Genomic DNA, 18,766 nt, shown 5'->3' on the forward strand with positions numbered 1-18,766 from the left:
TAGGCAGTATCTATCTTACCCCATGTGAGATAAGCCTCTACATCCTTACATTTGTCCTCTAGCCATCACTGCTTATCCATTTTGCACTTCCTGTCGATCTCATTTTTGAGACATTTGTATTCCTTTTTGCCTGCTTCATTTATTGCATTTTTATATTTTCTCCTTCCATCAATTAAATTCTATACTTCTTCTGTTACCCAAGGATTTCTACTAGCCCTCGTCTTTTTACCTACTTGATCCTCTGCTGCCTTCACTACTTCATCCCTCAAAGCTACCCATTCTTCTTCTACTGTATTTCTTTCCTCCATTCCTGTCAATTGTTCCCCTATGCTCTCCCTGAAACTTTGTACAACCTCTGGTTTTGTCAGTTTATCCAGATCCCATCTCCTTAAATTCACACCTTTTTGCAGTTTCTTCAGTTTTAATCTACAGTTCATAACCAGTAGATTGTGGTCAGAGTCCACATCTAACCCTGGAAATGTCTTAAAATTTAAAAACTGGTTCCTAAATTTCTGTATGTCCATTATATAATCTATCTGAAACCTGTCAGTATCTCCAGGCATCTTCCATGTATACAATCTTCTTTTATGATTCTTGAACCAAGTGTTAGCTATGATGCTCTGTGCAAAATTCTATCAGGCAGCTTCTTTCATTTCTTACCCCCAATCCATATTCACCTACTATGTTTCCTTCTCTTCCTTTTCCTACTGCCGAGTTCCAGTCACCCATGACTATTAAATTTCCTTTACTATCTGAATAATTTCTTTTATCTCATCATACATTTCTTCAATTTCTTCATCATCTGCAGAGCTAGTTGGCATATAGACATGTACTACTGTCATAGGCGTGGGCTTCGTGTCTATCTTGGCCACTATAATGCATTCACTATGTTGTTTGTAGTAGCTTACCCGCACTCTTTTTTTTTGTATTAAACCTACTCCAGGATTACCCCTATCTGATTTTGTATTTATAACCCTGTATTCACCTGACCAATAGTATTGTGTCTCCTAGCACCGAACTTCACTAATTTCCACTATATTTAACTTTAACCTATCCATTTCCCTTTTTAAATTTTCTAACCTACCTGCCCGATTAAGGGATCTGATATTCCACGCTCCGATCCGTAGAACGCCAGTTTTCTTTCTCCTGATAACGACGTCCTCCTGAGTAGTCCCCGCCCGGAGATCCGAATGGGGGACTATTTTACCTCCAGAATATTTTACCCAAGAGGACGGCCATCATCATTTATCCATACAGCATAGCTGCATGCCCTCAGGAAAAATTACGGCCGTAGTTTCCCCTTGCTTTCAGCTGTTCTTAGTACGAGCACAGCAAGGCTGTTTTGGTTAGTGTTACAAGGCCAGATCAGTCAATCATCATCCAGACTGTTGCCCCAGCAACTACTGAAAAGGCTGCTGCCCCTCTTCAGGAACCACACGTTTTTCTGGCCTCTGAACAGATACCCCTTTGTTGTGGTTGCACCTATGGCACGGCTATCTGTATCGCTGAGGCACGCAAGCTTCCCCACCAACGGCAAGGTCTATGGTCATGATGGGGGAGGGTTGGGGTGGGGATGGGGGGGGGGGGGGTGTAATACAAGCAATTAATTCATTCTTCGTGTCAGAGGGAATGCCTTTAAATACTCCCACGGATGCTAAATGATCTTTCATATATGGTTCTTTTTCTGCCAAGAAATCCAGAAGTTCTAAATAATTTCCTTTATTTACTATTAGTTCAGATTCGTCATGACCACAAAGAGGTAACCTGTGCCATATACTTTTGTTTCGATCAACATTCTCATTATGTTTCAAAGATTCCAGGTGTGTTGCTTCTGAAACAGCATACTCAATTCTTACTGTACCTAGGAGATAGTGTTTAACAGATGCTTTGATATATGAAATGGAACATTCATGCTTTTTAGCTTTCAAAAGGAAATTCTGAAGACTCTTTTCACCTACTCCCCACTTATGCTGTTCAGACCAGTCATTGCTCATTCCAAATAGTACAGAATAAAATTGAAAAAGTTTGTTCCTTACAATGGTTCTGAACTGTACCACTGTGTTTGGAAACATCTTATAAATTTTCTGTAAGATTTTCTAATAGACAGACTTGGCAGCTGTTTTCGTTCTTTCATGAGGAATTTATCTCCCAAAGAAAGGAGAGAGAAGAATTCAGGGATTTTAGTTAAAAATTCTGTGAATCTTGTGATGAAATCAACACGTCCATGGCAGTTTCAGGTAGTCAGTAATATCTTGTGTTATTCACACATGTATCTTTGTATAAGATGTCATTCCAGTTGACTGACCTTAATCTAGTTCTAAACTCTCTTATCTTGCATTCATTCATTACATCATGATACCTGGCATATGTAAGAAATAAGTATTTGCTTTAGTACAATGCATTTTTAGAAAATCTGTTTTGGGTGTTAAATTAGGTATATTCCAATTAGTGTCAAAATGCTTCACAAAATGAACATTTTGATTCAAAAGTGAGGTTAAACTAAGAATCTTTGTTGGTATGTTTACAGGCTTGTTTGACAAACCAGCGGATAGAAAAGAGAGAACTTGACAATAGTATGAGAAGAGCGACCTTTAAATTTGACACTCACAAAATTAGAAGCATACATGAAATTTCCATTTTAGAAAGCTTATTACCACTATTTCCATTACTACTATACAATCGTGCCATTTGCAAACAACATAAAAATGAATAATTTCATGCCCTTATCACTGGACTACTGAAATTGTCACCTTGAACATGAAATAGTTAAGAAACTTAAAACCTTAAAACAAAGAGAACTGAAAAGCAGACATAGAAGCTATCATGTAGCACTAATATAAAAGAAGAGAAAGAGAGGAAAGGAGGGGGAGGGAGGGAGGGAGGGAGGGAGGGAGGGAGGGAGGGAGGGAGAGAGAGAGAAGGAAAAAGCAAATGGCAAACACCACCACTCAGAAGAAAGAGCAAACTCTATACTAATACACTCCTGGAAATTGAAATAAGAACACCGTGAATTCATTGTCCCAGGAAGGGGAAACTTTATTGACACATTCCTGGGGTCAGATACATCACATGATCACACTGACAGAACCACAGGCACATAGACACAGGCAACAGAGCAGGCACAATGTCGGCACTAGTACAGTGTATATCCACCTTTCGCAGCAATGCAGGCTGCTATTCTCCCATGGAGACGATCGTAGAGATGCTGGATGTAGTCCTGTGGAACGGCTTGCAATGCCATTTCCACCTGGCACCTCAGTTGGACCAGCATTCGTGCTGGACGTGCAGACCGCGTGAGACGACGCTTCATCCAGTCCCAAACATGCTGAATGGGGGACAGATCCGGAGATCTTGCTGGCCAGGGTAGTTGACTTACACCTTCTAGAGCACATTGGGTGGCACGGGATACATGCGGACGTGCATTGTCCTGTTGGAACAGCAAGTTCCCTTGCCAGTCTAGGAATGGTAGAACGATGGGTTCGATGACGGTTTGGATGTACCGTGCACTATTCAGTGTCCCCTCGACGATCACCAGAGGTGTACGGCCAGTGTAGGAGATCGCTCCCCACACCATGATGCCGGGTGTTGGCCCTGTGTGCCTCGGTCGTATGCAGTCCTGATTGTGGCGCTCACCTGCACGGCGCCAAACACGCATACGACCATCACTGGCACCAAGGCAGAAGCGACTCTCATCGCTGAAGATGACTCGTCTCCATTCGTCCCTCCATTCACACCTGTCGCGACACCACTGGAGGCGGGCTGCACGATGTTGGGGCGTGAGCGGAAGACGGCCTAACGGTGTGCGGGACCGTAGCCCAGCTTCATGGAGACGGTTGCGAATGGTCCTCGCCGATACCCCAGGAGCAACAGTGTCCCTAATTTGCTGGGAAGTGGCGGTGCGGTCCCCTACGGCACTGCGTAGGATCCTACGGTCTTGGCGTGCATCCGTGCGTCGCTGCGGTCCGGTCCCAGGTCGACGGGCACGTGCACCTTCCGCCGACCACTGGCGACAACATCGATGTACTGTGGAGACCTCACGCCCCACGTGTTGGACAATTCGGCGGTACGTCCACCCGGCCTCCCGCATGCCCACTATACGCCCTCGCTCAAAGTCCGTCAACTGCACATACGGTTCACGTCCACGCTGTCGCGGCATGCTACCAGTGTTAAAGACTGCGATGGAGCTCCGTATGCCACGGCAAACTGGCTGACACTGATGGCGGCGGTGCACAAATGCTGCGCAGCTAGCGCCATTCGACAGCCAACACCGCGGTTCCTGGTGTGTCCGCTGTGCCGTGCGTGTAATCATTGCTTGTACAGCCCTCTCGCAGTGTCCGGAGCAAGTATGGTGGGTCTGACACACTGGTGTCAATGTGTTCTTTTTTTCCATTTCCAGGAGTGTATAATGTAATTGGACAGATAAAAAAAATGTGCCTACCTAGCAGTGAGAGTATTACAATTTGCAAGCTTTCAGAGCCAGTGGCCTGAAGCTGAAGGGGAAGGAAGAGGGGAGTAGGAAAAAGACTGGTGAAGTTTAGGAAAAGCGGTGGAGCTCAGAAAAATCACCAAGAACCCTAGGTCAGGGGAGACTTTCTGGACAGGATGAGAAGGGATGATTGACTGTAAAAAGCTGAGAGCACTGGTTAATAAGAGAGAAAAGCTACGTGCATTGCATGTGACAGAGTGGGCGAGAGACAATGAAAACCAGACAGGTCAGAAAATGAAAGGTGTAGAACACTGAAAGGGTGTCAAGAAAGGAACAGTTACTGAGAAGAAATGCTGAGACCAAAAAAGTTAACATAAATTAAGGTCACATGGGTGGCAAGAACCAAGGTTATATTGTAGCGCCAGTTCCCACCTGCGGAGTTCTGACAACTTGGTATCTGAGGGAAGAATCCAGATGGCACGTGTGGTGAAACTGGCATCGAAGTCACAACTATCGTGTTGTAGAGCATGCTCTCCAACAGGATATTGTGTGTTGTCTGTATACATCCTCTGCCTATACCCATTAATCCTAACTAATAACATGGTAAAAGTCAAGTCGGTGTAAATGGCCAAACAATGTTTCCATAACAGCTAGTATATGGCGTATGGCTCTCCCTTTACAGTATATGTTTTGCCAGTTACAGGACTGGTATAAGTGGTGGTACGAGGGTGCACAGAGCAAGTCTTGCAGCAAGGACAGTCACAGGGGGAGGAGTCACATGACTAGGGAGATGGGTGCAGATGGAGCATAGGATCTGACACAGATATTGCGGAGATTAGCAGAGCGACGAAAAGGTATTCTAGGTATGGTGGGCAAAATGTTGGAATGAATGGACGTATACTATCAAAGGGAGAGCCACCTGTGAAACAACATGTCATATACTAGCTGTTATGTAAACACTGCTCGGCCTTTTACATCGGCTTGACTATCACCTAGTTATTAGTTAGGATGAATGGACATAAGGGACGGGTGTACACTGGCAACACACAGTGTCTTGTTGCACAGCATGCTCAAGAACATGACAGTCATGACCTCGAGACATGTTTCACCACACGAGGCATCTGGATTCTTCCTCCTGACACCAGTTTTTCAGAACTTTGCAGGTGGAACTGAAGCTACAAGATGTCCTTGGTTCTCGCCACCCACCTGGCCTTAATTTATGTTAATTTCTTCAGTCTCAGAATTTCTTCATAGTAACTATTTACTAGCTTTCTACAGCTTTCATCTTATGATCTGTCTAGCTTTCAGCATCCCACTCCCACATCTATTAGATACAATTCACTTAGTTTTTTGCTCTATTTAACTTGTGCATGATATTTTAATAGCAGTCTCTGTCTTATGTATTATTCTATCTTCCAGCTTTAAGCTCTCAGGTTTTCAAATCTCATTCAGTGCAGTCCCCAACACGTCTTGCCCTGACCCTGGGTTTTGGGCACCTTTTCCGAACTCTACTCTTTTCCCAAAACACGCCAGTCCTTTTCCTTCCTCTTCAAGCCTTCTGCCAAAAGAAGGAGCAACTGGCTCCAAACACTCGTAAACCGTAATACCTTTTAATGTTGTTTCTCCTGCCATTAATTGGTGAGCAGATTTTTTTCTATCAATCCGCTTACATTATATTTTCAAAAATTGATTATTTTCATTGATAAACTCTATATTAAGGATGAAAAAAATGACATATCTGCCAATGCCTTATTGCAGTCAGGCAGCCAACAAGATTGCAAAATATTATAACAACAGCAAACTTAAAAAACGTTTCCAGATATCAAAACAACTTAAAATACAACTACATCACAACATTGATAATAAGAAGAATGTATTTGCAAATTTGGATGCACACCAACTCAAGTGTAGTAAATGTGAAAAAATATACATAGGCCAGATGCTATTGTGTACATATGTATTTAATTTACCATACTACTTTTTAATTTAATGTTTTAATTTTAAAAGTTTTATAATTTTGAAAATTATTCGCATTCTTGCACATTTTTTTTTTTTTTTTTTTTAATGAAGTTCAATGTTGTATAACTATATTTGCTTATGTATCTGTACGGAGCTTTTTAGTGAACCAAGAACATCTGAAGACGTCAACTACTTGCTGAAACCAGTAATATGAATATTTTTTTATACATGTAAATGATTGCGGTGTAATAAATTATTATACCAACATTTACAAAGATCACATAACTCCAGTTGCCAATATAACATTTTTAAAAATCTGATTTGTATTTCTGGGTTCAAATTAATGATGATGTAAATAAAATAGAAAGAAACTTCCACATGGGAAAAATATAATAAAAACAAAGATTCCAAGACTTACCAAGCGGGAAACCGCCGGCAGATAGGCACATGAACAAGACACACAAACACACACACACAGAATTGCTAGCTTTCGCAACCGATGGTTGCTTCTTCAGGAAGAAGAGGAAAAGACGAAAGGATGTGGGTTTTAAGGGAGAGGGTAAGGAGTCATTCCAATCCCGGGAGCGGAAAGACTTCCCTTAGGGGAAAAAAAGGACAGGTGTACACTCGCACACACACACACACATATCCATCCGCACATACGTGTGGATATGTGTGTGTGTGTGTGTGTGTGTGTGTGTGTGTGTGTGTGTGTGTGTGTGTGTGTGCGAGTGTACACCTGTCCTTTTTTTCCCCTAAGGGAAGGCTTTCCGCTCCCGGGATTGGAATGACTCCTTACCCTCTCCCTTAAAACCCACATCCTTTCGTCTTTCCCTCTCCTTCCTGAAGAAGCAACCATCGGTTGCGAAAGCTAGCAATTCTGTGTGTGTGTTTGTGTGTCTTGTTCATGTGCCTGTCTGCCGGCGGTTTCCCGCTTGGTAAGTCTTGGAATCTTTGTTTTTATTATGATTTGTATTTCTGTTTGATTCATTTACTAAATTTTCTTTTTAATGTTCCATTTAGTTTATTATAATTTGTTACATTCTTATCTCTGTCTGTCCAGTTTGCAAACTGTGAAATATTTGTGCCCAAATATATAGTGTCTGTTACCAGTCCTATTATTTTATTATTTACTGGATTTTTTTTACTCTGGAAAGATTATGAATCTTTTATATCATGATTTCTGAGAATGTTTTGAAGTTTATATCCAGATTTCTGTACATAATCGTCACTTACAGCCATCAGAATTTGATTGTATGCAAATAATAATATTCTTAACATTGTGTTTAGTTAATTTTTACTTCAAGTGGATTATTTCATTCAATTTCTGGATTATTTGGTCGACTAAATAAATGTTGGCTATAAAAAGAAAGTAAAAATAGTATACATCTGCATGTGGACACATGTTGTTTGATTATATATTACCCCATTAATCAGACAAAAAATATTGCACAAATATTATATACATAAGACTTGCTCTGTTTGGTATATAATTTACTTACTGTGGACACCAAATCCAACTATGAGAACACCATGGTCTAGATTATCAGGATCACACAGGAACTTCCAGGGATGAGACACACCACCCAAGTAAAACTGCAGACAAGTTGTACATGAAAAGAAATGTGCAGTTTAAGTAATTTTATGAAACACATAATAAAATTGTCAGCAATAAACAAAACAATCTTCATAAACTCCCTCCCCCCTCTCCTATCAGACGAAAAATTATTTAAAAGTAATTTAAAAAATTATTGCTTGAAAACACTCCTTATTCTCTAGACATGTTTTTTAAAATAGAGACAGATCTCATATCTTTGCCACACATTTCTGTTTCCTTTTCCTGGGTTAATCTTGTGTATATCATCACACATTCTGTTTAAGTTTTGCAACTTATATTGCTATTCTTACCTATTAGATAAATGAAGATGAATTTAATTATATTCTGTAACTCATAATTAGGTCCTTGAACGCAGTATGCCGTGTGTGCTCACCACGCTTCCACCAGATGGTCGGCAGAATGTTTATGATTAACACTTTTGGATTTGGCCTTTAACATTACAAACACCAACAAGACCATTGTGTTGTGACTCTTTCATAACTGAATAACCTGAACATGTCATATGAACAAAACCATTCATAACACAATAAATGTGTGATAATACAGCTGAGGTAGTTTGCGTTAATCACTGAAGGAAACAGTCACTCCTGTGACTGTGGTCACTTAGAGACAATTACTTGAAAATGGTTACAATGCCAGAACTGTTCAGTAGTGATTACAAAATAAAGGGGTATTTAATCTGATCAATACAGTCAGTGCAGAAAAATGTTATCATTCAGAAAATCTTTGTACAAAATTGAAAAATTAATCAAGCTGAGGCCTTCATGTGTTGGGACGGATTTCTTTTATAGTCAGAACTTGCAGAAGTTTTCCCAAAAGTAATGTGTTTTTTGACTTTTTTCCCAGTTTACTACCTGTGGTCTCAACATTTTGAGTGACAGGTTAACCCATTATAAGACATAAGTCTATCAAGCACTGGCAGAAGAGAAACCCCCCTAATAGGTCGTGAGTATAAAGCTTACAGAATATTGACCGCTACGACATTTACATTAAGCAAACTAGGGGGAAAGAACATAAAATTTTGCTGGACAGATAAGGATTTCAACCACCACTGTCTCTAAAGCAAAACCAGTATCTTCACATTGACTATCTGACTCGGTGCTATCTTTATGAGAAACCAATTCCTGTTTATGAGCTTAGTGTCAATAAAATATAATAGTCACATCATCCGACATAGACAGGGGAGGTGAGGGGAACTTAGTTTTTATGAGCTCAAATAACATACCTGCATAGCATTTGCGTTAATCCCAATGGATATTGGGCCATTCTTCACCAGCCACTGTGCCATTTTTGTCTCATTGGTACTGATGTTTACTGCTCCTTGTATGGTGACTAGCACCTCACTTCTGTTGAAATGACATTTCTCATCCTCGCCTTCATATGGATAATCTTTTTCCGTTTCTAATCCCCCCAGTTTCTCAATGGCTCGGTATGCGTTATCTGGTAGTCCTCCTTCACAGCCGTTATCCAAAGTATCACAGTCAACCAATTCTGCAAGAGAAACAGAAACAAAAAGAACTGAAAATAGAATACTACTTCCCAAAGTATGTTATGAGCCAGTTCTGAAAAGCATAGCAAATTAATTTTCACTGGCTTTCTCCTTTTAAGGTTCTGTTACACTCTGCCAGACACTTAAAACGAATAATAGACTCACCTTGTTCTGAGAGTGATAGTAGCTCTCCTTTATTAATTGCCCACTGCCCTTCCACATTGCCAGTGACAGAGAATGCCCAACATGACCCACACATTCCCTGAAAATATTTCAGGCATACATCACAAAAATTTGTTCACAAGTGAGACATAGTAATAACATCACCTTACTTATCTACTTAAATTTACACACAGTACAGGGTTATTACATTTACTGAAAAATTTCTCAAGGCTATATTTTTACCAGTTTAATGATCATGAATAAACAATCTTACTATCATCTTAAACAAGTTCAAAATTTTGACAGAGGTATTTGCTCTTGTATACCATCTAAAGAGAAATCAGTGTGTTAACATCTCTGCAGAACACTGTAATGTTACCAACCACCACATGCACCTTATATACTTCAGGATCAAAACTCTACTCTATGTACTGACCAGGATGAAATCAATCAAATTATGCCTTACTTGTGCAATGTGGAGGATGGTTTTCTTGTTGTTGTGGTCTTCAGTCCTGGGACTGGTTTGAAGCAGCTCTCCATGCTACTCTATCCTGTGCAAGCTGCTTCATCTTCCAGTACCTACTGCAGCCTACATCCTTCTGAATCTGCTTAGTGTATTCATCTCTTGGTCTCCCTCTACGATTTTTACCCTCCACGCTGCCCTCCTATACTAAATTGGCAATCCCTCGATGTCTCAGATCATGTCCTACCAACCGATCCCTTCTTCTAGTTGTGCCACAAGCTCCTCTTCTCCCCAATTCTATTCAATACCTCCTCATTACTTATGTGATCTACCCATCTAATCTTCAGCATTCTTCTGTAGCACCACATTTCGAAAGCTTCTATTCTCTTCTTGTCCAAACTATTTATTGTCCATATTTCACTTCCATACATGGCTACACTCCATACAAATACTTTCAGAAACGACTTCCTGACACTTAAATCTATACTCAATATTAACTAATTTCTCTTCTTCAGAAACGGCTTTCCTTGCCATTGCCAGTCAACATTTTATATCCTCTCTACTTACACCATCATCAGTTATTTTGCTCCACAAATAGCAAAACTCCTTTACTACTTTAAGTGTTTCATTTCCTAATCTAATTCCTTCAGCATCACCCGATTTAATTCAAGTACATTCCATTATCCTCGTTTTGCTTTTGTTGATGTTCATCTTATATCCTCCTTTCAAGACACTGTCCACTCTGTTCAACTGCTCTTCCAAGTCCTTTGCTGTCTCTGACATAATTACAATGTCATCAGCAAACCTCAAAGTTTTTATTTCTTCTCCATGGATTTTAATACCTACTCCAAACTTTTCTTTTGTTTCCTTTACTGCTTGCTCAATATACAGATTGAATAACATTAAGTAGAGGCTACAACTCTGTCTCACTTCCTTCCCAACCACTGCTTCCCTTTCATACCCCTCGAGTCTTATAACTTATTCATTATTTATGTTATTATGTAGCTCAGTTCAGACTATTTGTGTGAGTAATTTATGACATATATTTAATTCTGTATCTGAATCTTCATACAAATTGTTTTGGTTATTTATACATTCCTTCTGTCTTTTAGTTTCGTTACTGCTTTTAAAAATATACAATTGTCCACATCTGTGGTTCAGTTATCTCTTACATAAGTTTTCAAGTCATTAATCTTTAACATTTTAAATTTGTTACTCCTCACAAAATGTTTATTGTAATGAGAATTCATAGCAAGTCAAAACTGTGGGCCTGAATGCAATGGAATTAATGAATCAAGAGGTAATGGCGAGTAGAATGCACGAGTTTGTTACTTTATGAAGAATTGGAAGAGCCCTGACCATGAAAGGTTGGTGTCCACAGTTTTAACTAGTAAATAAATAAAAAAATTAAAACAATCTTAAGTACTACATGACATGTTTTAAACTGTTGCTTGGAAGAAATATTTGGAATACTGTGTGGCAGATACTTGTAGCTTGCAAACTTATAAGCTGGAAGTAAATGACTCTTAGGGTGGTGAGCACCAACCACGAGTAAGTGAAACTAAAGTAGTAAGTTTTTACAAGATAAGGGAATCGGCGACTTTCAGTCGAAAGTACTGAACTGAAAGAGTAAATTACTCCAGGAATAAATTTTTCATTTACTTCTAAAGTAAATTTATTTACTCCATTATTGGTGGAGAGTACTATTGAAAAGTACACTACTACTTTAGTATCTTAACAAGGGAATAAGGCCAAAATTTACTCCTACACAGGAGGAGGAGGAAAGTAAGAGTAAGATGCAGTCTTTGAGTTATGTGTTTTAAGTGTTGAATTCTATGGTTTACCTGGACTACAAAGAAAATATGGAGATGGAGGAAGAGATGAACATCCCAAGAATGAGTGTTGTAATGAAATGAAGAGACCCATTTGTGATGTATAGCGACAGTGATTTCAAAGAGCAAAGAGTAGTTTGGATTTCATAAGGAACATTCTGAGTTGCTGCTTGATATGCTTGAGCCGTTACTGCAGCATAATTCCAACAGGAACCGTGATTTGTCTCCTAGGCTGCAACTTCTTTGTGGACTGTGAATCTTTCGCACAGGTACTTATCAAATTGTAGCAGGGGATCTCATTAATATCCATCGTACTACTGCTGGAAGAGCATTTAACAGTGTGATAAACAGTTTAATTGCCTTAAAACCACTGTATGTCTCCATGCCAAAGAGCCAAGAAAATGTATTAAAGAACAAAAGAGAATTCTATTGAACTGGTGGATTCCCAAATGTCATGGGGGGGGGGGGGAGGGGGGGGGGGCACAGATTGTGTACATATACCCATACTTTGTCCTTATGGAGCACATGCAAAACTATACAGGAATTGCAAGAATTTATTTTCTGTCAATACACAAATCATATGTGATGCCAATATGAAGAGTTTGAAGATGGTAAGCCACTGAATGGGTTCCACGCATGATGCACGCATTTGGGACATTAGTAGGGTAACTGCAGAATTTGAAAATAGACAATGTGATGGGTTGCTTGTTGGAGATAGTGGACATGCTCTCTCCAAACATCTTATGACACCTATGTTCTGAGCCCACACAGGAGACGAACACCGCTACAATAGAGCCCATATTTCTACCAGATGTGTAATAGAGCAAGCATTCGGTGTTTGAAGACATGTTTCAAAATTCTCATTAAGACAATGCGATTAAACCAAAGAAGTGTGGGAATGTTATAGTGGCTGCTGTAAAGTTCTACACAACTTTTGAACAGAAGTTAGAGACGAGTTTCACCCTGATGCTGTGGAGGTGAAAGCCATCGAACAATATGCATTTCAGTCATAAGTAGATGCTGTAGGCCAAGCTGTCAGTCTACCAAACTCAATTACTTTAATTAAAATTGTACCTAGTTTGCTAGTAAAATTATAAGTTAGTGTAACGACTTTTCCTTCTTAAATGAATAAATAAGCCACTGGATTGTCACTACTGCAGTGAAAAGTGACTCATTTTAATTATGTGTAACTTTATAGGGTATTTATTTTTTCTATGGGATTAACATTCTCATTTTATTTCTTAACTGAATATAAGAAGTCATACAATGTTTTGATTATTTCTAAAAAAAATTTTATAATATTGCAAATTCTCATAAATATTAGAAGTGGTATTAACAAAATTAGTACTGACCCTGAAATGATAAGACCATACAAGAGGCAAGAACATATTAACCATTTGAAAAAATATCAGGGAAATAAAAGAGGTTTTATACATATGAATATTTTCTTATTCATTCACAAAAACCCAAATTTCTCGAGCACACTGGCTGAAGAACTGGAACCTGAAGTTCGCTCCATTACGTTCTTGAACTTTTTCATTATTTCCCTTTTAAGGTTATGCTCTTCTTCCACGATTTCTATTTGTCTTTCCATTAATAACGTTTTTGCATTGTATTCCTCTTGTATTGAACACATTTTTAAGGAATGAAGCTCACCTGCTTTCTTCAACAACTCTCGCTTCTTCACTACAATCGCATGTACTCTCCCTCTTTTGCTGGGCGCATCTTCTGATAGGCTCCCACCACAGAATTCAGGCCAAGGTTCATGACTATGCAATAAAGTTCCACCTATGGCAGTTTCATTGTTACCTTTAGAGCAGTTATCATCATCGAAGTTGCTTGAAAGTATCACATTATTTTCAGATGTGTCATTGTCATTGACTCCATTTATCCCCCTGAAAACTTGTAGGATCATACCAACAACTATTTGGCTTATTTCAACGATCTTAATCTCACCTATTCCAATGTCAGTTTGAAATTGTTCTCTATTATATTTAGCTTTCATTTTCATGCCCTTCCAAATTACTTTAAGCTGCTCTTGTGATCTTTGTGAAAGAGCTTAACATATTTTTTTTTTTTTTTTTTTTTCCCAAGCATCCTTCATCCTCTTTAGCATGTTGACATTGTGCTTTTTAGATTCAATAGTAGTTAAAACACTTTTTCATTATTTCAGCAAACCACTCTTTTTCATTTTCTGGTATTTTTTCGAATGTTTCTTTGCTACCTCCATGTTGCTGCTAGTTCATACCTCAAACTGGCACTTAAATTAATATGTGCCACCAACCAACAATGGACATTGGTAGCTGTAGATGGTGGTGTTAACAATAGAGTCATCCATTAATAGCACATATCTTTTTTATAATAGCATATAGATTTCCAAAATTTAATAATCCTTTCTAGCTTTTAAAATTATAGCGATGAACATACATTAAGCAAGAGGTGATGCAATTATGTCTGCCAACAAACAATATTTTCCGAGAGGGAACGTAATGCAAGTGCCAGCAATGTGCAGAAATGGCTCACTTCTTTAGTAAAAAGGCATTACTACTTTTGTTACAACTAAGGAAAAAAATAGAAATATTGAACTCTCCAACAGTTACTAAAAGAGTATATTGCTACAGAAGTAAAGTAACACAGACTAAAGAAGTAAGAGTTATTACAAGAGTAATTTATACTAGTTTGGTGCTCGCCACCCTAAAACTTTGTATCTGAGTTTTTAGTGCTCAAAGGTGTCACTCCTTATGCCTAGAAAAACAGATAATAAATTCTCTAATTTGCACCTTTTTGGACGAGACAAAAGACTCCACAAAAATAAAGAGATGCATGACTATTTTGAAAATAAGCTGATTTTCAAACTTATCAGGCACAAATCATAATTAAATGCCGCTAAGCCTTTATTTTTTATGCACCTTGGAAGGTGAGGGCATCTGATAGGAACTTTGTGAAAGAAAATCAGTACATTACTTTTAAAGATACATGAAACACAACATTGTCCCATAATACTAAGAAATTCATCTGTTTACCTGGTTCTTTACAGGGGTAACAACATTGTAGTGTCTCCAATCAAATTCAACTGGTAATTCAACATCTGGTATTTTAGCATTAGCCATTGGTACTTCGTTTTCCCTCTTCAGTGATCGATTCAGTCCCAAGTACTTCTGTTTAAACTCATTTTCTGGAGTGTCAAACAAAGAAAATTTATAGTTTTGTTTAATTCACTTGCACAATAAACAAGAACATCTGAAAATATCTATGGTTAGCATGTCAACAATGCTGATAAATCTGCAGAAGTAAGAAAGGATAAAAAATAACATACTAATACAAAAAAAATACAGAAATTTCAAGCCCTTTCATTTCCTCTGTTAAGAGACAAGGACAGATAATGAGAATGTCTGTAAAATTTGCATCTACATTTACATTTTCATCTACATCTGTATCTGTATTCCAGTAAGTGGTGGCGGTGGTGGTGGTGGTGGTAGTGGTGGAGGTGGTGTGACGGGGGCCGCATATTGTACCAGTCTCTCTCACTCTCTCCCATTGCGTTCACAGATAGTACAAGAGGAAGGAGACTGTTTGGATGTGCCTGAATTTGTGTAATTTTAGCGGAGATAATAGATAAACTCCAGTGGAAGACTCTGCAAGAGAGATGCTCAGTAGCTCGATACTGGCTTTTGTTGAAGTTTTGAGAGCATACCTTCACCGAGGAGTCAAGCAGTATATTGCTCCCTACTACATGTATCTTGCGAAGAGACCATGAGGATAAAATAAGAGAGATTAGAGCCCACGCAGGGACATTCCAACAATCTTTCTTTCCACGAACAATACGAGACTGGAATAGAAGGGAGAACCGACAGAGGTACTCAAAGTACCTTCCGCCACACACAGTCAGGTGGCTTGCAGAGCATGGATGTAGATGTAGATGATTTAAACACATGATGGAGGTGAAATGTGTTTCTAGATTGACACATGGCATCTCAGTATTTTGCAAGCACAGCTCTCCACAATGTACTTCATCTTTCTTGCATCATCTCTCGCTGCTGGTTGTTCTTTGGTCATTTCGGTGACACACTCAATTGGAAAAAACTAAAGAAATAGCACAGTTCTTCTTTCAATTAATAGTTTTACCATCATTATGGGCCACAGTAATGCAATACTTTTTAAAAGAAAGTTCTGCCATTTGACTGTATATACCACTTATTCTACTGTACAACCATGATTCCAGCATTTGGCCATTTTCATGTAAGACAATGTTGAGCATGATCAGACTTCGATGAATGAAGTCATTGTCAAAATATATAAAACTTGGTTATGCAAAAGAAGTTTCATAGCATAAAAACTAGAACATATTCACAAAATGTCTGGCAGAAATAAAACAAATGTGTGACAAACACCAAAAAACTGTGCCATAAAATGGTCACCAAAAACAGTCATTACATATGCAGACACAGCATCATTATCTCAAGCCACACTATCGAATTTACTAATGTAATGGAAGCCAAAGATGAACACACAGGCTGTCAGTCTATGTGACGTACTCTTTGGTTGACTCCAGAGAAGACTTCTTTCCAGAGAAGGCTTCCTCTATAGCACAAAGCAAGTAATTTGAGGTAGATGTAAAAATGTGCATACTGTATCAGATTTCACGAAGTGTGTATGTGTGTGTGTTTGAGGTTTACGGGCACTAAACAGCGTGGTCATCAGCGCCCAAGCACATAAAAACAGGAACACATGCAGTGAAGGGACTAAGACGAACAGCGATCGAGGAGAATGGCTAAAAGACGCAGACCTGACGCAGTTCCAAATCCCCACATACAGAGGCAAAACAAGAGGAGAAGGAACACACTAAAAAAGGAAAGGAAACACAAGGAAACGAGAACAGAAACCGAAGGGAAACAAGGAGGTAATCGTGGCTGGCGGACCTCTTACCTAAAACCTGGGTGAGCCAGTCACCCAGCAGCACATTAAAACCCTCTCCCTAAAATCCGAGGCAACAAATTGGACAGGACACAAAACCGTAAGACATTAAACACAGTCCTTGCGTCATCTTGCAAAATAGAGGGCGAATCCGGTGGCAAAGAAACCACCGCCCTCTGGTCCAATGCGGAGGCGAGTGAGGAGAACCTCATCCCGCCTGTATGACTGGTAGGACGTACGCCATGATCGCGTAGTGGCCTTTACCAGACGCAGCTTATTGTCACCAACTGCCAGCCACTCCTCTTCCCATTGACGCATAACACGAAAACGAAAAAGAGAGGTTACAGCATGGAGGGGGACGACACATTCAACAACGTGAGGGAGGGAACATGCATCTTCGGCAGCCACATCCGCCAGTTCGTTTCCCCTAATACCCACATGCCCCGGGACCCAGCAGAAGGAAACCTCCTTCCCCTGCCGTTGCAGGTGGAGTAGGGCATCATGGATGTTCTGGACGACCGTATCCGCTGGGTACAAGTGTTGAATGGTCTGAAGGGCACTCAGGGAGTCAGAACAGATGAGGAACTTAAGACTGGGAACACATCTCATCTGCTTCAAAGCCCGCAAGATTGCAAACAATTTGGCATCAAAGATGGTAAATGCCGCAGGAAGCCGTAACTTGACGACTCGATCAGGGAAAACAACAGCACAACCAACAGAGTCCCCCTGTTTATAGCCATCCGTGAATACAGATACATGGTCCGGATGCTGGTTTAAAATATCGTAAAATAAGGAGGTAAAAACAAATGCTGGAGCGCAGCTCCTCCGGTTCTCCTACAAGTCTAGAAGGATGCTGGGCCTCTGGAGCAACCAGGGAGGCAGGCGAGTAAAACCTTGTCATTGGGGGGCCACACGCTCCACACCAAGGGACTCAAGCAAATGCTTGGCACGAATCCCAAATGGTCTTGTTGCCCTGGGCTGGAAAAGAGACATTCCATAGGCGGTCGGGCAACGGTAACGTACGCAGGGTAGGTAGGACAGGCCAGGAAATGACACACCCATTGCACCATGAGGAGTTTCCGCCGGATGGCGAGCGGCAGTTCCCCTGCCTCAGCACACAGGCTAGGGATGGGACTGGTGCGGAAGGCACCAGTGGTCAGCCTGATACCCTCATGGTGTACTGCGTCAAGGATCTTCAGATTCGAAGGCCCTGCTGACCCATACACGGTGCAAGCATAGTCAAGACCTGATCGGACGAAAGCCCTATAAAACTGCAGCAGACGCGCCCGATCTGCTCCCCAGGACCGATGGCTCAGACACTTCAAAATATTCAGTGCCTTCAGGGCCCGCACCTTGAGGTCTTTAAGGTGAGGCAACCACGACAACTTGGAATCAAAAGTGAGGCCCAGGAACCTCACAGTGTCTCTAAAAGGAAGAACGGTGTCCCTCAGACACAATTCAGGGGAGGTAAAAGGACACAGAGAACGATTAAAATGAACACACACAGATTTGTCTGCAGAAAAGGTAAAACCCGTCTTTGCAGTCCATGCCTCTAAGCGCTTTATCGTAAGCTGCAACTGCCGACTAGCAGTGACAAGACTGGAGGAAGAACAGAAAACAGCAAAATCGTCCACAAACAAGGAGCATTGGGCAGGACTCCGGATAGTGGACGTGATACTGTTAATAGTGACGGCAAAGAGGGTGACACTTAAAACGCGGCCCTGAGGAACACCATTCCCCTGCATGTACAAATCAGATAGCACATTACCAATCCGATACCGAAAGAGGCGGTGAGAAAGAAAGGACCGAATGAAGATGGGGAGATGGCCACGAAAGCCCCACTCATGGAGTTGATTGAGGATAAGGCGGCGCCAAGCAGTGTCATACGCGTTATTAATGTCAA

The 18,766-nt window shown here is 40.3% G+C and overlaps 1 protein-coding gene across 2 annotated transcripts in view; it reads right to left on the reverse strand.

The window, feature by feature from the left end:
• The window catches only part of LOC126267069 (uncharacterized), a 239,982-nt gene that overhangs the window by 25,687 nt on the left and 195,529 nt on the right, over positions 1 to 18,766 (reverse strand). For both annotated transcript variants that reach the window (XM_049971922.1, XM_049971923.1), the window contains exons 21-24: positions 14,973 to 15,124; positions 9,658 to 9,754; positions 9,229 to 9,494; positions 7,888 to 7,981 (exon numbers count right to left, since the gene is read on the reverse strand). In XM_049971922.1, the coding sequence (XP_049827879.1) occupies positions 7,888 to 7,981; positions 9,229 to 9,494; positions 9,658 to 9,754; positions 14,973 to 15,124 (609 nt within the window). The remainder of the gene's footprint in view (positions 1 to 7,887; positions 7,982 to 9,228; positions 9,495 to 9,657; positions 9,755 to 14,972; positions 15,125 to 18,766) is intronic.

Source organism: Schistocerca gregaria, chromosome 4, assembly GCF_023897955.1.
Source record: "Schistocerca gregaria isolate iqSchGreg1 chromosome 4, iqSchGreg1.2, whole genome shotgun sequence".
Classification (NCBI taxonomy): domain Eukaryota; kingdom Metazoa; phylum Arthropoda; class Insecta; order Orthoptera; family Acrididae; genus Schistocerca; species Schistocerca gregaria.